General features: G+C 46.5%; 1 protein-coding gene across 2 annotated transcripts in view; it reads left to right on the top strand.

Annotated features, from left to right (window-relative positions):
* The window catches only part of LOC133350014 (inositol polyphosphate-4-phosphatase type I A-like), a 70,395-nt gene extending 45,915 nt beyond the window's left edge, over window positions 1–24,480 (top strand). For both annotated transcript variants that reach the window (XM_061563964.1, XM_061563963.1), the window contains exons 14-25: window positions 1,390–1,573; window positions 1,696–2,061; window positions 3,504–3,663; window positions 4,908–4,946; window positions 5,566–5,741; window positions 7,989–8,112; window positions 8,828–8,957; window positions 9,781–9,921; window positions 10,894–10,991; window positions 11,365–11,477; window positions 12,020–12,174; window positions 19,661–24,480. In XM_061563964.1, the coding sequence (XP_061419948.1) occupies window positions 1,390–1,573; window positions 1,696–2,061; window positions 3,504–3,663; window positions 4,908–4,946; window positions 5,566–5,741; window positions 7,989–8,112; window positions 8,828–8,957; window positions 9,781–9,921; window positions 10,894–10,991; window positions 11,365–11,477; window positions 12,020–12,174; window positions 19,661–19,793 (1,819 nt within the window). In that variant the 3' untranslated portion in view covers window positions 19,794–24,480. The remainder of the gene's footprint in view (window positions 1–1,389; window positions 1,574–1,695; window positions 2,062–3,503; window positions 3,664–4,907; window positions 4,947–5,565; window positions 5,742–7,988; window positions 8,113–8,827; window positions 8,958–9,780; window positions 9,922–10,893; window positions 10,992–11,364; window positions 11,478–12,019; window positions 12,175–19,660) is intronic.
* The last annotated feature ends 1,323 nt before the right edge of the window (window positions 24,481–25,803 follow it).

The raw sequence follows: 25,803 nt of genomic DNA on the forward strand, positions 1-25,803 counted from the left end.
AAAGATCCCCCAGCCAAGCTTCAACAAACTGTTGGGGAAAGTACTGTTAGCAAGCACTTGCCAAGGGGAGCAAGGCATACTAGGGAGTGGTGTAGCTATCATCGCACCCAGCAGCCTTTTGTCACTCTAGTGCTGATGTTTGCACACTGGACTGGGCTCACATTTTAAGCTGACCAAGTGTCAAACTGTTGTCACCCGGGTTCGTAGCGCAGTGCCCTCACGCTGCGTCACCGCTGCTCGAATTCGCACACAACGACACGCACGCAAATATACGTAGGCACAGGAAAGCACGCGCACTCCCACGCAGCATAACGCTTTCAAAGTCAGCTGTTTGTATTTCTCCACATTTGCAATGATTTGTTAGTTCACTAAAAATCTATTTAAACTGCAATCATTGAGTGTTAGTTTTCAGCACTGACACCTTCAAATTTACTTTCAAGCAATTCATGATGTGTATATACGACATTTTTAGCAATAGCCCAGTTTACACGGCTGACGTCAGAGGTGAGTGAAATGTAAACTGGTCCCGGGCCCCATTATGCCTTGGCCAGCACGGTGAAACAAGTCGAATGGCTTGGGGAGCCCATTATCCAGCAGTGGATTGGCAAAGGGCTTTAAAAGAAGAAAAAAACTGCCGGGTTGACAAACGGAGCTATGGTTGTTACACCGTGTTCTGCCTGCTCTGGGTCTGCCAGGCGAGAGTCAATTGACATGGAGCGCACTGGAATGACAAACCACGAGGGCAGGAAGGTCTCGCTGTTAGTCACTTCTGATTAATTCGATTCATCCTAAAAATGCTCCTGCTGTGTTGCACCATGCTCCCAAATACACTCTATTGCATTGCCTGCTTTCCGGTGCGCGTCTGCGGCCATCTGCCACGCACTTCCTTCCAATATTAGGAAGCCACTGGAGCTCCAATTAGCGTGGTTGGCTACATACGAAGTTCAACATACATACAATCAATCCCCATGTGCTTCCCGTATCCCATATTACTCGTCTCTCGCGTATCCCGTATCCCTCATGTTGCCTCCACACGCCTATGCGACTTCAATGAGTGCCTGGTGCAGTGAAATGTTGTTATGCTTGTTTACCCATAAATGAGTCGCTGAGTCTCAAAGCGCTTAGTCCAGAGGATCCTGCTAATTTTTTGCAGTAAGGCTCCATGTTGCTGTGTGCAATCCAATTTGACTAACATGCAGATAATTTTCAGCTTCGTGGATGTTTTGGCCAATACAATTCACGTTGTGTGTGTACATCATAAAACATCACAAACATGAGCACCGGGGAAGACGATGGTAGTCGGGCAGTGAATCTAGCCACACCACTGACGCTCGCCTCCCCTATGCCACGTGTCCCCCCTCGTGTCATCGCTCTTCCCGCCGCGGCCAGCCCGGCGATGGGCTCGCGAGCGAGCGCGTGGCGGCCGCAGGACGTGGTGAAGGCCCGCGAGCTCAACGCACAGATCACGGCGCTGCGCACGCAGGTGGCCTACTACGCCGAGCGGCTCTCCCGCGCCGCTCGCGAGCATTCGGCGTGCGGCCTGGAGCGCACCCTCGCCAGCCTCGCCGACAAGGTGGGGCCCGCGCTCGGCGCACGCGTCGAGCAGAGTGGCCACCGAACGTGCCCGGTTTTTTCCGTGCCGATGACGACGATGACGACATTTTGTTGTTGCCGCTTCGTCGCGTCTTTGCGCAGACCCGCCAGCTGGTGACGGTGTGCGACTGCAAGCTGCTGGGCGGTGCCGTGCACTCGCTGGCGTCGGCGCGCCCCGACTTTGTCGCCTCCGTGCCGACCCCGCCCGGCGAAGCGAGCGGTAGCAGCGGCAGCCCCAGCGGCAGCGCCGGCGGCAGCAGCTGCGGGGGCGGAGAGGAGGGCGTCGAGGACAGGGACCGCGTCGTCCTGCGCAACGATCGCGACTCGCTGGCGGCTCGCTGGACGGGCCGGGAGAACCGCGCCTCGCTCACCTTGTCCATCGCGTCGTCGTTCGCATCCCTGATGACGGCCGGGAACGCGGCCGGCACTTCGGCGGTGTGCGGCGGCGAGTGGCCCGAGGAAGAGTGGGTGCGTGTGTGTGCAAGTGTGTGCAAGTATGTGCGTGTGTGTGCGCAAGTGTGTGCGTGTGTGTGCAAGTGTGTGCGTGTGTGTGTACCAGGCCTGGTACAAGCGTCGTGGTGACGTCACTGCCACTTAGTGGCGAATGGCGGTTGTTGTTGTTGTGTGTGCGTGCGTAGTGGGGAACGGTCGTGCAGCGGTTGGTGCGCTGCGCTGTGAACCCGGCGACCCGAGTTCGATTCCCGCTCACGGCCAACACTAGCGACGATTATCTGCATGGGTCCTGGGTCTCTCCCCGAGGTTGACTCAAATGAGTACTTGGTGTGATGCGTAAACATCACCACTGGGGAGACAAAGGCGGCCGGGCGTGGTGTTGGCCACCCACCCGCTCGCATGCCATACTGGCCTTCATCAGTGCTCGATAACAGCACTTGCCCTAACAGTCTTTATGGCTTTGTGGGGAATCTTTGTCTCTGTGTGTGCGCGTGTGCCTGAGTACATACTTTGCATGTTTTTGTCATGTACCTACGTACATGTTTTGTGTGTATGTGCATGGGTAGCGATGACTTAGTGGTTAGCGTCGTGCACCGTGAACCGATCCTGGGCCTCCCGGAGATTGATTCAGCTTTAACTGAGTGTCTTGTGCGGTGTGTAAACATCAGCGTTGGCCACATCACCAACATTTTACATGAATAAGTTTCATCTTTATATGGGCATCCTGAGAGGTCTATCTATGGGCATCATGAGAACTCTATATATCAATTAATTAATGCATCCAAGCTGAAAACATATCTAAGCAGTAATGTTATCTTTAATGCAGACATTACATTAAATTTGACTTCATGTATATTGATGAGCTAAACATCACAAACTAATCTCACTTCCCTAGTTGCAGGGGAGTGGTGGTATAGTGGTTAGCGCAATGCGCTATGAAACCGGTGATTTGGATTACAATCGCGAGCAAATCAAAATCAGTCGTGATGGGCGAGCGACGAATGCACCACTCCTGGGGTTTCCCTCCCACACACCAGTCGGCACCGACAAGCATGGTGAAGTATGATGGCGTGGGGAGAGGTAATCCTTCATCCAGCAGTGGACTTTTGTCACTCCTGAACATACTTAAACATCTTCTTGGTTCTTTCAGTAAAGTCACGTAGAAGGGAAGTAATAAAATAATAAAAATAAAACATAATAAAATAATTCTCACGACGTTTCGGCCACAACGCAAGCAGCCGTCCTCAGGTGAAGAATGAAACACCACCAAGCTTGGAGCGTATATTTAAGCTGGGTTGGAGGGGGGGAGGTGGGAAGAAGAGCGCCTAGACAAAATGAACACTTGCGACCAATCAAGCGGCTGGATTTGTTGTTGCAGCCGTGGAGCGGTTTGTGAATGAATAAACAAACGGGACGTGCGTGCTGTTTTGCGCCGGTCTTGCCCGCGTGCCCCGCAGAGCAGCGTGTGGCTCAACGTGGACAAAAGCCTGGACTGCATCATCAAGGCGGTGGATCGCCTCCTGCAGCGCGAGCGCCGCTGCGGCCAGGAAGGCCAGGCCAACGCCTCCGACGACGTCTTCTCCTCGGCAGAGCTGTCGGCATCGTCCCGAGTTGGGAGTACGGTGCCCCCCACCTTCCCCCCCCCCCCCACCTCCGTTTCAAACATTGCGTCAGAGCCGGAATGTAAAAGTTAGAACCAACTGAACTGAACTACGAGCTATTTTTGTGTTACCAAGGCAAGGCCCACTGAGCTATATAGGTCGTTTTCAGAAGCAACCTGACCACAAAAGATAGCTCAATGAAGTGGCTTATTATGTGGATATTTATAGCAGCCAATACTCTTAAATTCATCTTTCTAAATGTGGAGGGAAAAACCGGAGGACCTGGAGAAAAATCCACACGACCACAGGCATCAGGGGTTGATCCCACGACCTCCTGTATACCAGGCGAGGTAGTTAACATTTCGCCACCGTGGCGCCCCAAAGTGGGGGTTACAAATATTATCATAGCCTTAGCAGGGGTCACTAATATTCTTGAAGTTGGAGCCGTTCTCAAGCAGGTGAGGGAGGCTAGACTTGCTTGGATGGTGTGGCATTGCGTTGGAAAGAAACAAAGAAATGCAATCGGAAGGGCTACGAAGCTCAGAGACCCATAGACTCACACACAGCCCCACACATCAGAAGGGCTACGGAGCTCAGAGACCCATAGACTCACACACAGCCCCACACATCAGAAGGGCTGTGGAGATGCCACCGGTGCAGGCCACAAGAATTGGGAGACTTGAGGGTCAGATGCAGTGGATTGAGAGATTGAGGGCAGTGGGGGACTTTTGGCTTCGAAGAAGTTCAAGGAACATAAGCCACCATCACGTGAAAACTGGTCATCCTCGCAGCGTTTTTTGCCTAGCCATGAGATGTGCTTCTGCGGCTGTCTGGAATACTCTTCCTTCAGATATTAGGAAGACACTGGAGCTATGCACTTATAAATCAAGGTTGAAAACTAATTTCTTTAAAAAAATATTGTCCGTCCCCTGCACCTCCAATGAGCACGGTAAACTATGTATGGTCCAAAAGAAGTTCAACATACTTACAAAGTTTCCAAATGTTGCATTATGGATAGGGTAATGCGTGGCTAACAAGGCCACGTGGGACATCTGGGATAGCCCTGACTGCGGGAATGGTGCAGACTTTGGCAGATACTGTGGAGGTCTGACCTCTGAGCAGACTGGATGAAGGACTGAGAGCACTGAGGGCTGTAGACGAAGCTGTGGGTCCGGCTTGATCAAGTAGGCGCACGCTATAAGAAGAAGATGGCAGCATTGTGTTACCCCCTTCACCCTGTCGCCATTGTGTCTCTTGCAGATGGAGGACTGACATTGGTGGAATTGACACCAACTACTGGTAAGCATCGCACACTGCTGTCTGGGACTGTAGATTCTAGTGTGGCTGGAAATTCAAACAGTGACAAACATTGGGGGAGCTTCGGGGTAGGGTGACACAGGTGTGAATGGCTTTCATGGTTGTGCTTCTGCAAACAAGTGTCTGGAATGCAGTGGTGCTTTGGTTGTATTGTAAATTGAGTGTATACACAACTGCCCACTCCCCGTGTCCTCTCAATGTTTTGTTTTATGTTTACCAAAGACTATTGGCCGATTGTGATTGTGGAAAATGTACGTATGTTGAACTTATTCCGCGCCCGTACGTAGCCAACCGCGCTTACTGGAGGTGCGGGAAAATGTTAGGCTGACGACGACTTCAGGCTCCTTGCTGTAGTTGAAAGGTCACACTCATCTCAAAGCTCGTCATTGGTTCTTTAGAACCTTGACGTCTGTCTGCAGAAAAGCGTTTAGTGACTACGGTTGCACTGTGATCTCTAAGTTGTCCATCGGTGTAGGAGATGGCTGTGTCTGCAGCGCAGCGTACCCCATGCGGTTCAATGCAGACTTTCGATGAATCGACGCGTCGTTACGCGCCCGCCCGTTTGCCTGACCCGCACTCGCGCTTTCGGTGACGGCGGCAGGCGCGGAGTGGAGCGAGACGCTGTACCCGCTGCTCGCCACGCTCACGGACTGCGTGTGCATGCTGAGCGAGCGCGCCCGCCAGGCTGTCACCTTCCTGCTCATGCAGGACGGCGCCGCGTCCGTCGTGCAGGCCCTCGGCCTGCAGCACCGCCGTGACCTCGTCTTCTCGCAGGCCGTAGGCAGCGCACCGCCAACACTCCGTCACGGAGCCTCGCACGACGCTGAGTCACACTACGCTATCATCGGTGCTCTGCTACTTATTGTCCGTCAATACAATACACAATGATGCTGCATTGTTTCATTATGCTGTGCAGCTTATTGTCTGTTGGCACAATACACAATGATGCTGCTGCATTGTTTCATTATGCTGTGCGGCTTATTGTCTGTTGGTACAATACACAATGATGCTGCATTGTTTCATTATGCTGTGCGGCTTATTTTCTGTTGGTACAATACACAATGATGCTGCATTGTTTCATTATGCTGTGCAGCTTATTGTTTGTTGGCACAATACACAATGATGCTGCTGCATTGTTTCATTATGCTGTGCTACTTATTGTCTGTTGGTACAATACACAATGATGCTGCATTGTTTCATTATGCTGTGCGGCTTATTGTCTGTTGGTACAATACACAATGATGCTGCATTGTTTCATTATGCTGTGCGGCTTATTTTCTGTTGGTACAATACACAATGATGCTGCATTGTTTCATTATGCTATGCTACTTATTGTCTGTTGGTACAATACACAATGATGCTGCATTGTTTCATTATGCTGTGCGGCTTATTTTCTGTTGGTACAATACACAATGATGCTGCATTGTTTCATTATGCTGTGCAGCTTATTGTCTGTTGGTACAATACACAATGATGCTGCATTGTTTCATTATGCTGTGCTACTTATTGTCTGTTGGTACAATACACAATGATGCTGCATTGTTTCATTATGCTGTGCTGCTTATTGTCTGTTGGTACAATACACAATGATGCTGCATTGTTTCATTATGCAGTGCGGCTTATTGTCTGTTGGTACAATACACAATGATGCTGCATTGTTTCATTATGCTGTGCGGCTTATTGTCTGTTGGTACAATACACAATGAGGCTGCATTGTTTCATTATGCTGTGCGGCTTATTTTCTGTTGGTACAATACACAATGATGCTGCATTGTTTCATTATGCTGTGCGGCTTATTGTCTGTTGGTACAATACACAATGATGCTGCATTGTTTCATTATGCTGTGCTGCATGGTGTATAATGCTAGGCCACATGATGATACATTCCATTACGCATATCTATAATGCATGTCCTACAGCATGCTGTACTGCACGTCACGTGATGCTTCGCTACACAGTTCCACGGTACACAATAGTACGCAAAGCTGTGTTACACTGCATTTCACCGACGGTAATGCACACGTGTTGACGTACAGTGTGTTCTGGAACACGTTGTTAGACCACGCTACATCACATCGTGATACCTTGCACAATGCTATTTATACACAGTGCTACATTACACTGAGGACATGTATGTGTAGGGGTCCTGGCTATGCACATCTATGGAGGCTTTGATGGTGTGAACATTGTCATTTTAATCGGGCGGTGGTGGTGGTGGTGCATGACTGTAATCTGGGCACTGTGGAGGCAAGGATTGGTGGGTCACGAAAATGTTGTGAAAATGTGGGCATCGAGTAGCCGTAACCCTGTCTTGGCAGGAGAAGGCGGTACATCAAATGTGGACTCTCCTGCCTTATCCACCTGTTTAGTGTTGACCCCATGGGTTTTGACCACTCAGTAATTGGCTAAAAGCATCTTCGTATCTAGGAGGCCGCAGATTTTGAGCAATTGTTGGTGCCGGCTCACCGCACAGCTGCTCTTCCCGCTTTTCTGTGGTTGCCCGCGCCCCTGCGTCGTTCTCTCTCTTTGACAGTGAGCGAATTAATACTGCGCGCGTTACAAGTTGAAATTCTCCTTATTTTTTGTATTTCGTTTTTGCAGTGTTGACCCTTGAAATCTTGTAAATAGGCAATTCATAAGTAATATATTCCTCAGCAGGTGCAGATTGCATGAAAGCGTATGCTATTTTGCGAATCATTAAATCACACCTGCAAAGCGCAACCATAAATAAACATCGCGATGCATTCACGTCAATGCAGCTAAAAATGGCCAAGAAAAAATCCTGACATATTCGGCATGAATTTTTTTTTGGTGGTGTTGTTTTGCAAATCATTTAACCTCACCGTATGAGCAGCAAACAACATAAATGCATAGAATTGGTGTGCATTCACATCCATACCTCCTTGCTTTGAGTTGGACAAAGAGGAGAAAAATATTAAACATTATTTCACCTAATTTTTTTTTTTACTTTTCCTTGCAACCCTGCCCGGCACCTCGCTCCCCCCTGACCCCGCGTTTCCACAGCTCTCAGCTCTCGTGTGTGGATTCATCGTGAAGCTACGCAGCTGTCTCCATGACGACGGGTTTCTACGGCAACTGCACACCATCGGGCTGCTGGCACAGTTCGAGGGGCTGCTAAGCACCTACGGTTAGAGGCTCGGGGTCACAGGTCGTTGCCTTTGGCATGGACGAATGGCAGAGCAGCATGCCTGAACCCAGTCTGTAATGACATTACCAACGTTGCAACGGTGCTAATTTCGTAAGTGAAATTAGTGATGAAAATATCCGTCAACTAAGTGTTTTTATTTTAGTCACTGATAACGTACGTTCGTTGGTGCGAGGGGATGGTAATTTTCACCCTTCCCCTCTTACTATTATAAGGTCGGCCAATTGGTGAACTGAACCTCCTGGGGCATACATTACATTTGATATGCCGTTGCCAAATGGGTTCAGCTTCAAGAGCCAATACTTAAAATAATTACATCAATACCGTCAAAACGTGGTGATGACTATGACTACTAACCCAAGACGGAAGCTTGACGGACTATGGCGAGATAACATTAACTAATCGGAATGCATTTGTGAGGGGATCTATACTGGATTTTTATCGTTGAAAATATTTACTGAGTTTACTGATCGGCTGACCTGAGAATATTGAGGGTGATAAATTACACGCCCCGCGCACCAACTTGTAAAGAACAGAGAGTGGATTACATTTGTTTGACTGCGTTAGTTGACTGGACTAACCGACTAAAATAAAAAAAAAACATTTTGACTACGTAAGCACTGCAATGGCATTGTGTACTGTTAAATAAAAAACAGTAACAGTCATCGTTCTCATCTGGTGATCACTCTCTTGACAGGCGAGGAGATCGGGATGGTGGAGGACATGAGTGTGGGCATCTCCGACCTTCGCAACGTGACCTTCAAGGTCGTTCCCGCGTCGACCACTGCCTCGGCCGAGGCGATGCTGCCGATCATCGATGGGAATCGGTGCGCGCCGACGCGATTGGGGAAACCTTGGCATTGCTTAGACCGCACCCACCGTAGGTCACGGTGCAGCAGGGCAATTTGAAGGCAATCGTTGCCGCCAATCGTCACCGGCAATGGCTGCCACCGTGGGCTGCCTCCCTGCCCTCACCAACCCACATTGACCGGCACGGTCCCGCACAGCCTTTATCTAGCAGTACAGGAGGTCGTGGGTTCGATTCTGACCCTGACGCAGAGGTCGCAATTGGGTATCCGATACCCGTACCCTACCCGATACCCGGCTACCCGTACCCGGCCGGTTACGAGTACCCGTTTGCGACCCTGGTGCGGCCGGGTACGGGTAAGGAATAAAAACCCGTTTGCGACCTCTGCCCTAACGCCTACTGTATATTTGGAGTCGACATGTTGTCCCCGTGGACACATGTTTTTTTCCTCCACATTTAGAAACGTATTTAGAGTATTTGGCTGCGATAAATTTCCACGTGAAAGGCCACTTTGTTGAACTGTCATTTCAAAAAGAGCTCATAGCTCAGTGGGTCTTACCTGGTAACATAGAAATAGAAAAGGGTTGTCCGTGCACATGAGAGCCCATTAAGGATGAAGTGTTTCCCGCAAGGTCGACATGTGGGAGAGACCCGCATGAAGTAGCATTGTGGCATGTTCAGAACAGTACTCGGTGCAAAAAGGCCAGTTGAACGGTCTTACAGAATCATTTTGGTGAAAATCTCTTGTACAGTCAACCGTTGTTGGATACTTTGGGGTAGACGCATTTGTAAAAAGCGTTGGTCTTGCTGTTGACGTCGTCGTTGTCATTTTCTGAATGCAGGGACGGCTTCAACGTGCGCATCCCGTTGCCGGCGGCCATGTTTGACGCGTTGCCGCGGGAGATCCAGAGCGGGATGCTGTTGCGTGTGCAGCCGGTCTTCTTCAACGTCGGCATCAACGAGCAGCAGACGCTCGCCGACAAGTCAGCCTTGCCCTCGCTCACCACACACTCCCATCACACTCCCGCGTTAACACTCCCGCACCTCCGCTGAGCATGGTCGGCTACGTACGGTGTGAAAGAAGTTCAACGTACATGTATACTTCATTACGGCAACAATTGCGGTTGAATGTAACAACGGCAATTCATTTGAACCTTATGGCGGGACCATGGGGTCCCGTAATTAATATATTTATTTTTGGCGACTCCATCCCACCTCGCACATCGACGCCGCAACCCACCAGAAATCAATCCTCTCGTTCTTCACCAAGCACCCGTCGTTGCCAAAATTGCCGTAGTCATAATCAAAACTATTAAACTTTGACTAGCGCATCGTGTAGAGCTCGTCGAGAGGAATAAATAGATTGCCGTATCGTTCGCCTTCAACTGACAAAATGACGTCGCAACGCAGTTGATGCGAGAGCCGGGGGCTTATGGGACCCCGGAGTCCCGCCATAAGGTTCATTGCATGCAGTAAATAGCACCCGCATCTCAGTATACTCTACACATTTGAGGGACTAAATAAGGGAAGAATGGCAGGGGTGGGGGTAGAGTCAGGACAGAAAAACATGACCAAGAAGGGAGAAAGCAACGCGACAGCACAGTCCCACGACCAAGCAATCGGAGCCCAGAAATAACAACTTTGTAACGTATGTATGCATGTTGATTTTTTTTGCACGGTACATAGCAAACCGTGCTAATCGGAGGTACGGGGTGAGGGCAGCAAACTAAACACAAAAGTCAGTTCTCATGAAACGAGTTTTCAATCTAGATTTAAAAGTGCATAGCTCCAGTGGCTTCCTCATAAAACAGCTGCATGACCTAGCAAAACAAATGTGCGGTGGTATGAACGACTTTGGACGTGGTGACCTCCAGAGCTGGCGATCTGTACGGAAATGGTGACGCACTCGAAGGCAGGGTAAAGTGACCCATCTCTCCGCCGCACGCGCACCACAGGTTCGGCGACACGTCGCTGCAGGAGATCATCAACCTGGAGAGTTGGGGTCGCCTCAACTCCTACTACGAGCAGTTCAAGGAGCTTCTCCCTGATGACTGTGAGCCACCGTTTCTTTTGTCGCTTTGCCACCGCCGTTCACCGGACCCGAACCCGCAGCCATGTGGATTTAAAAAATTATTATTACAAGAAACCATGGACGCGGTTAAGAATTACTTAACGGACATTTGGAGTTTGACACTAAAGTTGTAGAACAGCTTACCCAGAAATATTTTCTATGCTTATGGATTGATTTAACAGTGGTTAATCTCGGCTCTGCTCAGGGCTGTAGTCAGGACATGAGCTGGACATCACTTTTGACTTTTGATTTTTTTATCCATGTTGCATGTTCACTAATTACCCTCCATTGATATTGTATTATTGTTTTTTTTATGCTTCCCCTTCACCCGCTCTCTCCCGCTCGTTCTGCGCAGGCCTCCCTCGCTCCCTTAGCCAGACCTGCCTCTCAGAACTGCTGCGTTTCCTCGGGCAGAACGTGCGTGCGCGCAAACCCAAGAACGTGGATATCCTGTGGCAGGCTGCTGAGGTAATGGCCTCCACTTCAGGTCGATGTCTCTTTGCTCACGTGTGTGTGTGTGTGGAGTGCATCGGGTGAAAAGATGAATGCTCGCACCTCCGATTAACACGGTTGGCTACGTACGGTGCGAAAGAGGTTCAACATACATACAGTGGAGCAATCTTGGTCCGATATTCTAAATAACAATTAACTTTTTAGTGGTTTGTTTGTCAAAAAAAACCTCACTATCTCAAGACATTATCCAGAGGTTTGTGCATTGGGATCTTTGGCCGATTTTTTTTTTTAAGGAGTCTTACAACATAAATCACAGAATAGTGATATCCATTTCCTTACCCATAAAAGAGAACCCTCTTGAGTCTTACGGCAGTTTTTTTCACTTCCAAGTGTTTTTATTTTGTGTGGGATGAAACCGAAGTGACCAAAAGAGTTCATCGTTCTGACACCGGGTAATGAGATCATACCTGCCTGCCTACAGAGTTTATCGGGCGACGGGAGAAAAAAAAACGGCGCGCGATTTTAACCGGCCTTGTTGCGCCGCCTCACCCCCCTAGGCCTGCCGGCGCCTCAACGGCCTGCGGCTCACGAGCTGCAAGAGCGCCAAGGACCGCACGGCCATGTCGGTGACGCTGGAGCAGTGCCTGATCCTGCAGCAGGAGCACGGCATGGCGCCGCAGGTCTTCACGCAGACGCTGGACTGCATGCGCAGGTACAGGCATGCACCTGCATGTGCTCAGACGCAGCACGTGCACGCACGCAACAAAGATCTTCCGTATAGCCTTAACAGACTGTTGCGGCAAGTGCTGTTAGCGAGCACCTATGAAGGCCGGCACGGCACACGAGGGGGCTGGTGGCCAGCACCACCTTTGTCTCTATAGTGGCAATGATTACACATTAAATCACATACTTATTTCAGGCTGAATCGACCTAGGGGAGGCCCAGGACTCGTACAGATAATCTTCATTGGTGTATGGTAGCTGTGATCAGGAATTGAACTCGTGTCTCTGGATTCGTAGTGCAGCACGCTAACCGCTAGACGACACACACATCCACCCACATCCACGAACAGGTGCATTTATACGTATGTGAGGGAGCCAGTGGGACAGACGAGGTCTGCATCTCAGCCTTCCTCGTGCATTGAAAATTGATAACCCACAAAATATAAATTAAGTGAATGGAAAACGTCAATTTCTGACTTTATTGCGTAGCCGTCGTCAGAGTGGGTTATCTTGAACAATATTTGTTAGTAGGTTGTCAAGTTTTTACAAGCTACACCTCAATGCATAGTTGGGAAATTGTAAAAAAAAAATTGGTTTCCTGTTCACATGAACATCGAGTGGTGTTCATCTCCTGTTTACAGCTCGGAGCTGGTGGTGGACATTATACATTTCTATGGCGGGAACGAGTCTTTTGTGTCGAACTTTCCACAAATTGATACTTATTTTATTTAACCCCCTGATGGGGGGTGCAGGGCTCAGTTGACTTCTGACCAGGATTTAACTTTAACTTGTAAAACTTCCACTCGCAAGCCACGTGGTCTAACCACCGTATTGCTTGGCTGGTTTGAGAAATTTAAGGCAGCGACATTTCACTAAATGACATTAAGGAGCGTGTCAATTGTCATTCACAGTGCACAGCCATTAGTTTTGCCCGTAAAATTAGATATCAAGGAAGGGCTTGCTGAGTCTTAAGATTCTGTTTTTTTATGGGAAATTTGGCTATTTCCTTAATGGGTATTTTGCTCGTGGGAGTGAACCAGAGTAACAAGAGTAACCCCATGCACGAGAGAGCTGCTGTGGTAATTAAACCACCCACTCGGGTGGAAAATAACTCTGTGACCACTGTTCATGACAAAAAGACAAAGATCCCCCGTATAGCCTAAACAGACCGTTGGGGCAAGTGTTGTTAGTGGGCACCTATGAAGGCCGGCACGGCACACGAGGGGGTGGGTGGTCAACACCACGCCCGGCCGCCTTTGTCTCCCTTGTGTCGATGTTTACTCAGCCTCATTTGAGGCTGAGTCGACCTAGGGGGAGGCCCAGGGCCGGTTCAGATAATCGTTACTGGTGTTGGTGATCGTGAGCGGTAATCGAGCTCGGGTTGCCGGGTTGGTAGCGTGCTAACCGCTGCACTACCGCTGTTCATGACACACACACATGCCTGAGTATTAACAGTAGTCATTCATGGCCTTCGTGCTCAACTCTCTTGGCCAAGTTGTATTTTATAAGATGTTATATATATTTAAAAAACACACTGCATGTCAAAGTCAATAACTAAACGTCTGTTGCGTCTTGTTTGAAATTTTTGTTAAATTAACCAACTAGAGCAGAATATTTTTCTTTCCCGTCTCCCTTCTGATTTTATTTGTTCCCAAATGCACTTGCTTCTTCACTGCAATCAAATTATTATATTTTGCTTCTGCCGAATATCAATTTTTATTTGATTTCAAACCACACAAAGGCATGCCATTTCACCCGAACCACAACAAAACACAACCAAATCCTGCCTACGTTTATTTTTATGCCAATGTTAATCCTCACAAACAATTTGTCTCTACACAATAATGTTTCATGGGGACCCAACTCTATATATTACTTTCATCTTTGTTGATTACTGTACCCTTTGCATTCTCATTCCACGCGACACCTTAAACTCTGCCCTGTCGTCCTGCTGCCGTGTTGTTGTCATCATACGTTCTTACTAAACTCAATTTTGTTGACCACTGCTTCTGAACCCATTTGGGCTACATTTACGAATCAATTCTGTGACGTAATCACAAAACTCAATTGAAATTCCTCCAATTTACATACATCCGTACCGTCACCGATCATCCTTCCGACTAAAAACTGACTTTCATTCAACTCGCCTCCAACCACCGACTCCAAAAAAAACAAATCCAACGATCGTCCGGCACTCCCGCACCACCGCGTCGCGCTGCGGCAGTGTGGGCACGTGCGAGATGGCCGTGTGGAAGAGCGTGAGCGGCGGCGCCACGTGGCGGGAGCTGTGCGTGGACCCTTGCCTCCTGTACTCGCTGCCGCTGCTGGCGCTAAGCCCCCACATGCTGCTGGCGTGGCTGTGCCTCAGCGTGGCGCTGCTGCTCACGCGGTTCCGCTGCCAGTGACTATGGCGCCGCCACCGCCGCCGACGACACCCCACGGACGATGACGACGACGACGGTTGAGGATGACGATCTTGATGATGACTTTGGCGATGATAACAGCTGTGGTGAATAGGATGACAACTGTGGTGGTGGTGGTGATGGTGATGAAGGTGTTGATTGTGGTGATCGTGGCTGTGATGATGAAGGTGACTGATGATGATGACTTTGGCGATGATAACAACTGTGGTGAATAGGGTGACAACTGTGGTGGTGATGATGGTGGTGACTGTGGTGATCGTGGCTGTGATGATGACTATAGTGGTGATGGTGTCTGGCCACGATGGTGACCATGGTTATGATGGTGACTGTGATGATGATGATAACAATGAAGGCAATGATGATGATGACTGGTGAGAGTGATAACAGGGACTGTGATGATGACATAGCGACCATTATGATTGTACCTGGACTCCGTGTTGTCGGAAAGGCAGTTTCTACTGGTATTTTGCAGAAAAGAATGGCTGAACCGATACCAATTTGACATTTTTCTGCGAAAAAAAATGATGAAATATGCTCTCCACTGGCACGTGAGTTAGACATAGCTAATTACAATGAAAGTTCATTATCCAGGAATCAGGGGTTAAATAAAGGTAAAAAAGAGGGCCCTGAAGGAGGTGAGGAGTGACCTCCCCTGGATTCAGTCTGGGAACTGGCATAGTCACCCTTGTTTATGTCCTTGCTGGATTCATCATGGCCATAGCCACAAATCCTCCGGAGCCTGTGAATTTAAACAACCGTAATTAATGTTGACATATAGATGGGAGTTGAAACATGACTTTCCCACGGCCCCACTGCGATGAAGCAACTGGGGACAGGTCCTTGGAAAATTCATATTTCAACAGTCACCATGATGAGATTAAGCGAGGGGCTTAGAAGCAGAAATAAAAGACAGGACCATGTGACAAGGGGCTTTGCGGCGGTGGTGTCGGGAAATCATACTTGCGCTGTTTACAGTAAAAACCCAAGCCATTTTTTCCCCTATTGGTCTCATTTGTAACATTTTAATAACCTGAGCGAGTGCTTCGTCGAGCAGTGTTATCAAGTTTCCTGCGCAAATGTCAGTTTTATGATACATGCTGCTCTGGCTGGAATGCTAGGCACCTGTGTTTTTAATTCAAGTTTCTGTCAAAGTTTAAAATTCGCAGTCTTAATTATATCTCCTGAGACTTTTATGCCGTTTAGTTCTAACCTTTATATATTTTTGTCCTATGAAACAGTACAACAGTAAAAACTGATTCATTATACTAAATGTATATACGCATACATACATACGTACTAGCATTTTGCTGGCATTATGCAAGTTAAAAGCTTGGAGCTTAGGCAGACATTGCAGCGAGCGGCGTCCGAATTGTGGGAATTGTTCCTTTCTATCTGTAAATCAACAACAATCGACCGACCGCCGCCTTTGGCCCTGAACAATGGGGGCCGGGACAAATGTGCATTGCAAGCTGAACTGTCAGCAGACCCCCCCCCCCGCATGCAGCCAGACTCTTCTCTATTCTCCTGCATCTCAAATCGACTGCATGCCCCGCATGTAAACGTGCCGTCAATTAACGACACCCGAGCGGGGCGAACGTCGCCGGGAGCTTGTTTGTGACGCGGTTGTGACGTCCTTCAACAATTCGGGGGACCACCTTTTCTTCTTTTCTCGTTAAGTCGGTAGGGCTGATGGATGCAGCATTGTTAGGGCGTGGAATTCCGCCTCGGTGTGCATGGCTATAGGCTGCTTTGCGCGTGCCAAAGAGTGCCGTTAGGGTTCTTCGCGCAGCTCGCCACGGAGCGTTTGGATGGCCGCGTAATGAGCGGCAGTTGGGTGTCCATTTAGTGGCGTTCTCGTGTGGCCGGTACTTCTAGTTGGGCATTGGGAATGCTATGACGTTGGTAATCTGGAAGGGTGAGAGTTTACGGGTGGTGTATTTGCCCCGCGCTCCAAACAAAGGCCCTTCCAAGTGTTTGCAATAACTGGGGAGCAAATGTAAGCAGATGTGGGATTGTTGGGTACTTTATTGAATGTATAAGCGAGCCATGATTTGCGGATGCAGAGTGCTTCATCTCGGCTGCAGCTTGGTCTGTCACTTAAAGTTTGTGCAAATGAAGCAGGCTTCTGGCAGCTAAAGTACTGATTATTGAACGGATTATAGTTAGAAGTCTTTCTGTTTTGTGTGCCACTTTGAAGTGCAATATTGTGTAGTTACCCACAGAATGTGACAAGCATATGCATTGAAGTGACACTTTGTATCAAGGAATCTTGATAGATGAATGTGTGTTGTCTAATTTGATTTGGCATCATTTTAGACCAATGGCTGGCGTGTTAACAATTATTAGGCATGTAATGATGCATCGATTCACAGATTAAAATAGATTCTTATGCGCATGGCACATTAATCGAATCGTGTGTGTGAAAATCCATTTTTTTCTCATCTCTTTTCCAAGATATGACTGATAGTATGCATGAAGTTTATGGTCGAGAACACTTTCCTAAACTCAGCTTATGTGATTGACAGTGGCTATATCGTGGTAGATGATAATATATTGTATGTCATTGGTTCCTGTGACTCGTGCAGTCACCAGACTGGGGAAACATGTTACAGATAAAAAAACAATCTAATCATAACCAAATCATAACCAAATCATCACCTCAAATTGCAACAGTGATTTTATGAACTGGCTGCAAATTGTTACATGCCTAATAATGATGTAGCCTACACTGGGAGTGTGAATCTTCGCGGGATGTTATTGGCCAACGAAACACAAACTTAGGGATACTCCCATCCTTTAGCAGGTACACTAACCCTAATGTCACGCTCGCAGGTTCGAAGACACCCCCCCCCCCCCCCGTCTGAAAAGCAAAACGATAACTGGCAGTAGTTTGTTCTACCTCTCTCACCCTGCCGAAATAGCGTTTTTCTTATGCAGTTTGCAGCACGGTGGCCTGCATGTTACGCCATCAGCTGTGACTCATTAAGGTCGCGCATTTCAAAGTCGCTGCTGCGTTACGGGTCATTGCGCTGGCGATGTGTGCGTGCGAGCGGGTAGCTGCGTGCAGGTGTGCGCTTGTGAAATGTGAGGCTTGAATGTAGGTACCATAACATGTAATTATGAATACCATATGCTTTTTTGTTACATAAAAAAGGGAATGTCACGTGATGAAACACAAATGTGTGCCTTTTCATTTTTTTCGGATAGCTATGATTTTTTTTTCTGGTGTAACGTTCCGTCAAAAGCATCAGTTCGCAAAACGTGGAAGCCACAGTTTACGATGTTGCTTTTTTAAAAATCCCAATTATGCAATAAATCCATTGAATAGCAGGCCCAACTACCCACGAGAGGGGTCTCTCTTGAGCTCCCTAGAGCCTCGTCTAGTGGAGACCCTTCAACCAGGAGTGGCGCACCTCCGATGTTGGCGCCCGCCGTTCACGGTGAAGTAAAATTGGATTTCAACAATTTCAACGAGCTCTCTCTCACCCGCTGCGTTGCCAAAGGGATATGGTGTAAATTGCACGGGAGGCAATTGACATTCTAATTGGAGGCTTTGAGCGCAATCGGAGAGAGCAACGCTTCATCAACAAACAAAAAACTTGACTGGTAGTTTTCAGGTCGGCTCAGGGTAACATTGAGCCAGCGCTGTTGAGATCCCGAATCGCAATGTGGTTTTGAAGCCCGGTTCCCATGCGTCGTGAATTTAAGGTGTCAGTGACTCTACAAAACCCTATAAAAACACGTAATATTAAATTCGCGTTTATTTTTCTTAATTTGCCTTAAAATAAAAAGTGGTCATCTCTTTAGCAGGGCACATAAGAAAGTGCAGTTCTCCTCGTGTATATAACGGGTGACTTGAATGGATCTCAGGAGCAGTTGTCTGATAATTACTTATCAGCTTTTGCAGGCCGATGGGATAATGCACTCATCTGAGAGACTTGTGAGTGGACTCTTCATCTGAGAACACAGTTGGAACACAATTGTGGAAAAATACGAAATGTCATTTGATGCAAATTGTTGAGTCTCAGACTTGACACTGAACATTTTTCATATTGTGCTAAAGTAGGAAGGACTACTTTCATCTCCACCACACGTATCACATATTATGGTATTCACAGGGCCGGATTAACCCATACACCTACTATAATTACTCAGGAATCTCTGCCCTTAACGCTCGTGACGTCACTCCACATCGAACAGCCCTCCTCATTAATAATCATGAGCAGGTGACGTCCTCCAAATGGACACCCCCCCCCATTCATAATAATTAGCGGCTGACGTCACTCCACATGGGGGGCCGAGGCGCCTCCTCCCCCCTCCTCGGCGTCAACTTGCAACCCTCACTACAAAGGCAGAACCCTCACGCCACGCGATGTGTGTCACATCAATGATATGGCATCCAGTCATACCTGTACTTGTAATAACGCCTATTAAATAATATCAGGGTATTCAGCTACTCCTCTGTCATACATATGACATACTATAGGACGGAGTTGTAGCACATGTGCATATGCAGGGATGACTTGAAGTTGACCTTTGCCTTTTGGAGAAAGGGCAGAGGAACATCTGTGTGACAGTTCAGGTGGTCATAACAGAGATAACACATGTACAATTCAATGGGGAATAGCTGGACTACCATACCCAGAGAACACCCACTCCATCATTCCATGAAGAATAAAAACCTTAATCCACAACTTCACATCGTTTTGCAGCTGTCATTGCCAAAACGATTGCCGATTGCATTTCAATTCACCAATACGCACAACATCATTTATTGCGGTATCATTTAGTCATTATTTGGTGTAACTTATTTATTTCTCCTGCCATTATTTACTTTTGCAATTCATATATTTTTGCTATTATTTTTTTTTATCCCCCCGCTCCCTTTTGTTTTCCCCACATCCCTTCCGCTGTTTGTACGCGTGCCCGTGCTGCATGCGCACCACGCGACGGCCTGCGCGTGCATGCGTGCGCGCGCGAGTCGTGTGTGTGTGTGTGTGGGCGCGTACGTGGGGCTGTGTGTGTGTGCGCGCGTGTGTCCCCGTGTGTTCAGCGAGGGTTGCCGCCGAGAGAACACCATGAAGAACGTGGGCTGCCGCAAGTACGCCTTCAACTGCCTGCAGCTCGTCACCTTCCCCAGACATTACCGCCCGCCCGATGGCACCTTCGGCAAGGTGGACACCTGAAGCCAGTCCGGGCGGCGTGGGTGCACAAACACTGGCGTTCGCATGCATGCATGCGGTGCACGGGCTGGGCATTGGGAAATATTGAGCGGGTTGGATATCAAGGGAAGTCGAACTATCGTAGATCAATATGAAATACAAGTCTAAATTTTACATTGCCACAGTTCCCCCCGCCTCTCTTTCTGTAAGGGGTCCATCAGTGAACATGTTAGATGATATGTTTCAATCGTAAAGTCGTGTTGAGGATGGTAATGTGATTAAAGGTATTTTATTTAGACAGGAAAGCCTTATTGAGTTTCATGACTCTTATCAGCAGGGTTCTGCCTTGACATGTTTGTGTCCCAATTCCAATGTAAGGAGTGTTTTGCGTGTCGGAGGAGATTGGAGTGGCTGCAGAAAACTCGCCATACAAGGGCAGAATCACACTCCAAGGTCATCACTGACAGGTCCACAATCTCACGTGTCGGGCTGCTATCTCCTTGCCACCTTCAAATTTCCAGTAAAAGTTTTGTTTTGTTTAACCAGGTTAGAACTAAATATAACAGAACTTCTGTCGCATTTTCAAGAATAACCCGGGTCACCAAATTGACAAAGTATAGCAATGAAGTAAAGAAATGGAAACAAAAAACACTATCATATGAGGAATTAAGCATTGCACAAACCTTAAATCAACGTTAAATCAAAGCTAAATATAAAATTGCCTGCAGTGCCAATCAACTTGGGCAGATTACCTCTAGATCATAGCGCAGTTGCCAAAACTAAGCTGCAGAAACATTAAACATATAGGTTGACTATAGTACTAATATTTAAACAGACAAGGTTATATATCCAAAGCAGCTGCAAGTGGAGTTATAAAGAATCGAGAGTTTATCATCAAGTTGTGATTCAGATGGGAGAGAAAACAAGGATATTTGAAGCGACATTGCCTCCTAGTGGGGCTGGGTGTTTCTCAAATGCGCATGATCCAGAAACTCATACCTGCAAAGTGCTGACATCATGGCCGTATCCCACCACTCCCATGGCAGTTGTGAAGTGTGCTTAGCATTTCATTCTACAGCATTTCCAAGGCAGCCCACAGAGGTTTTAAATGCAATCGTTCCACTTGAGTTCTTAGGGTCTCTGGTAGGCTTGCAAAAATTCACCACATCCACAATTCTATTTTCACAAATCAAGGTGCTCATACTATTCAACAATCTATGTTTATTTTTCCCTTATGATTGGTGTATAATTGATAGTGGATGTAGGGTTTCCATGAATCAATCGCATAAAAGTGTTTTTCCAAATCTAGGTCTGGCGACCCCTCCGCTTTGCAATGATAAACTATCAGGTACGTGCAACATGTAGAGAGGCACAATTTGCATATGAATGGAAAAGATCAGAACTCAAACTGGAGGTCACGAGGACTGCAGTTCGAGAAACACTGGCGTCAAAAAAATATATACATGAATTGGAAATGATCAATTTTCAGACGCACAAATTGATGCGTGTATTGGGAGCTCAAGAATTGATTGTCATCGATTAATTTTACTTGGCAAGCCACGAATAATGCCACTACTGTGTAGGGCTTCATGGTTGTGCGGGTATCGCTTTGTGATGTTTATTTCGGGTTGATGCCCAACGTTTCATTCCACGTACTGGGAGCTACTGCAGGAACTGAACTAAGCCACTCACTTTCTCCCTCGACTATATCGAGTTTCAGGCTGGCTCATTTCAGTGCATGAAGCAGCTACCGTCACGTGGACCAAAACGTCACACGTCATGCTGGAGGGAAGTTACGGTGATTCTCATTTTCTGTGAACACCGACCAAGTCCCATGTATCAGCTATGAGCGGGAAGTACCCGGTGTTTCCCCGGGAGAAAAAGATGTAGCGCCCTCCCGTGGCGGGGTCATTTATCACACCAGACGTGGTTGTTAATACTTGTGCCGTTTGTAATGTGGCTGTTGTGATTTCAAATTTGAGTTCGACTTCTCTATCCCCCCCCCCCCCCCACATTCCTGAAAGAACACTCACTGTGAACACAATAATGGTACCACTTAATGTCACATAGGGCGCTTGCCACGGGTAGTTCTATTTTAAATGGCATTCAATTCCTCCGTTAGCTCGACATTAACAACACGGATTTTATATATAGTGAAATGTCACCGATTCGCACTTAAATTGCGGTTATATTTTTTTTTATATCATTACGATATGCATTATTGCATGGTTTTCGTTACATTAAAATATACAACATTAAAACTAATCTGAGACGTCAATTATGTCAGCAGATTACATTTTATCTAGATTTTATGAGCCGCAGTATGTTCTTACAGCACTTAAGTAGATTATGATGTTATTATGTACATCACGTCAGTGATGCATATCCACAGTTTAGATAATACCACGAGACATATTGGTAGGCTGAAGGTGTTGGCGTTTAACATAAACACCAATTCTATCCACATGTATGCCTACCTGCATGCATTAAAATTATTTGCACATTGCTTAGACAATAAATATTAATCTACAGCGGTCTCCGTGAATTTGGTGCGAATGGATGGGCTTTCACTATACGGCTGCCAACAGCAACAATCTACCAGTATTTTTCACTGTTAGTAAAACAAAAATGTGGAATTATGATTAGTTTCGACACTGAAGTTCACGTTTGTGAGTGCTTGTAACTGCAGTAAGGGCATATTTATTTCAGAGATGGATAATAAAACGCACGTTCAGTGAAACTGAGCCCTGTAATCGTTTTTCCCCCCCATCAGCCTTATTAACCGTGTAGCTTTTATAAACCATATATTTAATATGTTCATTACATGAAGGTTATAAATGAAAAGTGTACTTACTCATTACTGTAGAGTTGTAGTCTGTGGCTGTGTTTTCAGGTCCATGTGGTGAAATATTTACTTCTGAGTCGCTCAATTGAGGCAATGTCAAACGGGCAATGAATGGTTGGATCTGATTTGTGTGTGCACGTGTCTTAGCATTACTTCATATATCATTGTGTAAAATGAACGTGGTATTTAAGTATTTATTAGCAAACAGGGTTCTGTAGACTGTCCATATTCACGTAGAAAAAGAGAAGATATATATTTTAAAACAATGCAACAACTGTCGTGTTTTTGAAGTCATTGCATCGTCGCTTTCTTGTGTTTTCATTTGCCAAGTGGACCATCGCAAGAAGATCATGTGCGTTTTGACTTAATGTCCACTGCCCTGCACTGATAAACTGCTGTATGCCACACTCTTGTTCGTTTCACGGTTAATGTGTAACCAATAGTTCAACATATTCGAGCTAATGTCAGACACGTGTTTTTTTTTGTATATTGTAGAGTTTTAGTTCACTTTGTGTGGCCTTTATGTACCTCCTTGACAACTCTGTAAACAATGCAAATATGATCAACAAAAAAACGAACCCTGTAAGATATGTAGATTTAGCATTTCTCTTTGAATGCTTGAAGACCATATTATGAATCAGAACTTTACTGAACCAAGAATGAAAGTGATCATTTGAATTTATCTGCCAATGCTACACAGGCACACGTACCCATGCATGTATGCCTAAAATATTTCAGGGTGCAGATGTGAGTTGAGCACTCTGTGCACTTTACAGAAACATCTCGCAGGTAGAGAGTTAAGTGTGCCGATAACACTGTTGTCAGATCTCGGAGTCTTTGGGATAAATCATCCCTGACCTGAGATCAACACCACGTGAATCTAACACAGGGTCTGTGGGCCAGATGAGGTATAATATTACATTTTTGAGATTCAAAGGCTTCTTTTTGAGGGACCTCTTAACAATGTTTATTTTGTCATTTAACATCTGCCTTAAGGATTCTATATTTTGTTGTTTTAAGTTAAAATATGTTTTTATTTTATTAGGTAAGGCCCACTGAGCTACATAGTTTTTTTCAGCAGTGACCTGGCCACAAATGATAGCTAAAAAAAGTGGCTTTTGTGAAAATGTATAGCAGCCAGTCCTCTCAACTGATGTTTCTAAATGTGGAGGGAAAAGAACGGAGGACCTGGAGAAAAATCCACGCAGAGACTCCAAATATGCAGGCGTCAGTTGTTGGGATCGAACCTACTGCCTCCTGTATACCAGGCGAAGTAGTTGGCATCTCACCACCGATGCTACAGCATCATTCATTGTTGTACTGTTGAAGATTATTCTATAGCCTGGCTCTGCACTCAGATTTTGTTAAAGCTAATAAGCTACCTTTCTGCATTTGTGAGCACACATTCCTTATTGTGAGATTTAGTACCACCATTCCCCTCTTTACATGACAATTTACAGACAAAACGTGTCGATCTGAAGGCACGTGTCTTAACACAATGCAATACGTTACTTCTGCTTTGCATTTGTTTACATATGATTGATTTTAAAAAGATGTGTTATTGACATAAAAATAATAATGTAATGTTTATTTGTTTGATTGGGTTTGTTTTAATGTGCACCCAGCAACACGAGGATTAATCTTGCTTATGAATATTTTTTAATGCTCGCAGGTCACTTTCCTGCTTAGTAGAAGGCAGCTGGTGGTCACTCGGTTTAGCTTGCATGTCTATAATTGCACTTGCTGAAATGTAATTTGTGCTTGGTGTGCAAATGCCTCTGTAGTATGTTACCAAACAGCCCGAAAACTTAGATGTGATGCCATCGAACGTCGATTGAAATAAAGTTCTGCCTCTTGTGCCCTGAATGGTTTAAGTGTGGACTGTGTCTGTGAAAAGTGACCCCATCGTTTAATTAGTTTTTAAAATCCCATCGTCGGTAAAATTTTCCAGGTGTTTTCTCAGCGGGGGACGAAAAAGCCCTCCTGTACTTTTGAATATATTCTAAGTATGATATCGACCATCTTTTGTCCATCTCCTTCTAGACTGAGGTCTCCCACACACCGTTTTGGGCGTACAGGTTGGTGAAGGGGAGGCACCCAGGGACCGGATTAGATTCGCCACTCATGTTAGTTGTGGCTGGAAATCAAACCTCGGGTCGTCAGGTTCGTCGTGCCGTGGCTTTGAGCCACACACTGCCGCTGCCAATGATGCACCCATAATGATGACACTTTTGGTAAACAAATATACATGTACTGTATACAGTTTATAATTATGAAAATTATAAATAATTTCACTCAATAATAAGTAGGAGTAACGTCACCACACGTTTTTCATTAACAATCCACTGCTTGATAAAGCTCCCCCCCCAAAATCCACCATCCCTCACGGCCCTGCAAAGCAACAATCCATACAGCACCTACAGCATTCAGAAAAAAACAACTAATTATGGGAAATTAAAGTGCTCGATTGAATAAATAATGCACACAAACGGTGTGTCATGAAGTCACACTCTGCAGTTGACATGGACATGTTGGTGAAATTCAAATTAGATGGTGAAATGTTTCTAAACGTGCATTTTGCAATAACCTAACCTATGGCCAACATTAAACTTGATATAAAACAGAGGTTTCATTTTAAGATTGTTTCCCATCTGTAAGGATATAGGTAGAGAGAGAGAGAGAGGGGAGGGAAAGCAAAATGTGGGGAGGTCAGGAAGAGACTTGGTATAAAACAGGTTTTCTTTTAAGATTGTTTCCCATCTGTAAGGATATAGGTAGAGAGAGAGAGAGAGGGGAGGGAAAGCAAAATATGGGGGAAGTCAGGAAGAGACTTGGTATAAAACAGAGGTTTTCTTTTAAGATTGTTTCCCATCTGTAAGGATATAGGTAGAGAGAGAGAGGGGAGGGAAAGCAAAATGTGGGGAGGTCAGGATGAGACTTGGTATAAAAGAGAGGTTTTCTTTTAAGATTGTTTCCCATCTGTAAGGATATAGGTAGAGAGAGAGGGGAGGGAAAGCAAAATGTGGGGAGGTCAGGAAGAGATGGGACAAGGCGATAAGGTTTGTGTGGTGGGATTTTGGGCAAGGCACCAACATGGCTGTGACCAGTACAAACTGGTCGTGGAATTAAAAGGACAAGCAGGCAAACACTTCACAGGCACACCCCACAACCCTCGCTGGCATCTGCCAT

This window comes from Lethenteron reissneri, chromosome 32, assembly GCF_015708825.2.
Source record: "Lethenteron reissneri isolate LAM-NWPU_2019-01 chromosome 32, ASM1570882v1, whole genome shotgun sequence".
Lineage (NCBI taxonomy): Eukaryota > Metazoa > Chordata > Hyperoartia > Petromyzontiformes > Petromyzontidae > Lethenteron > Lethenteron reissneri.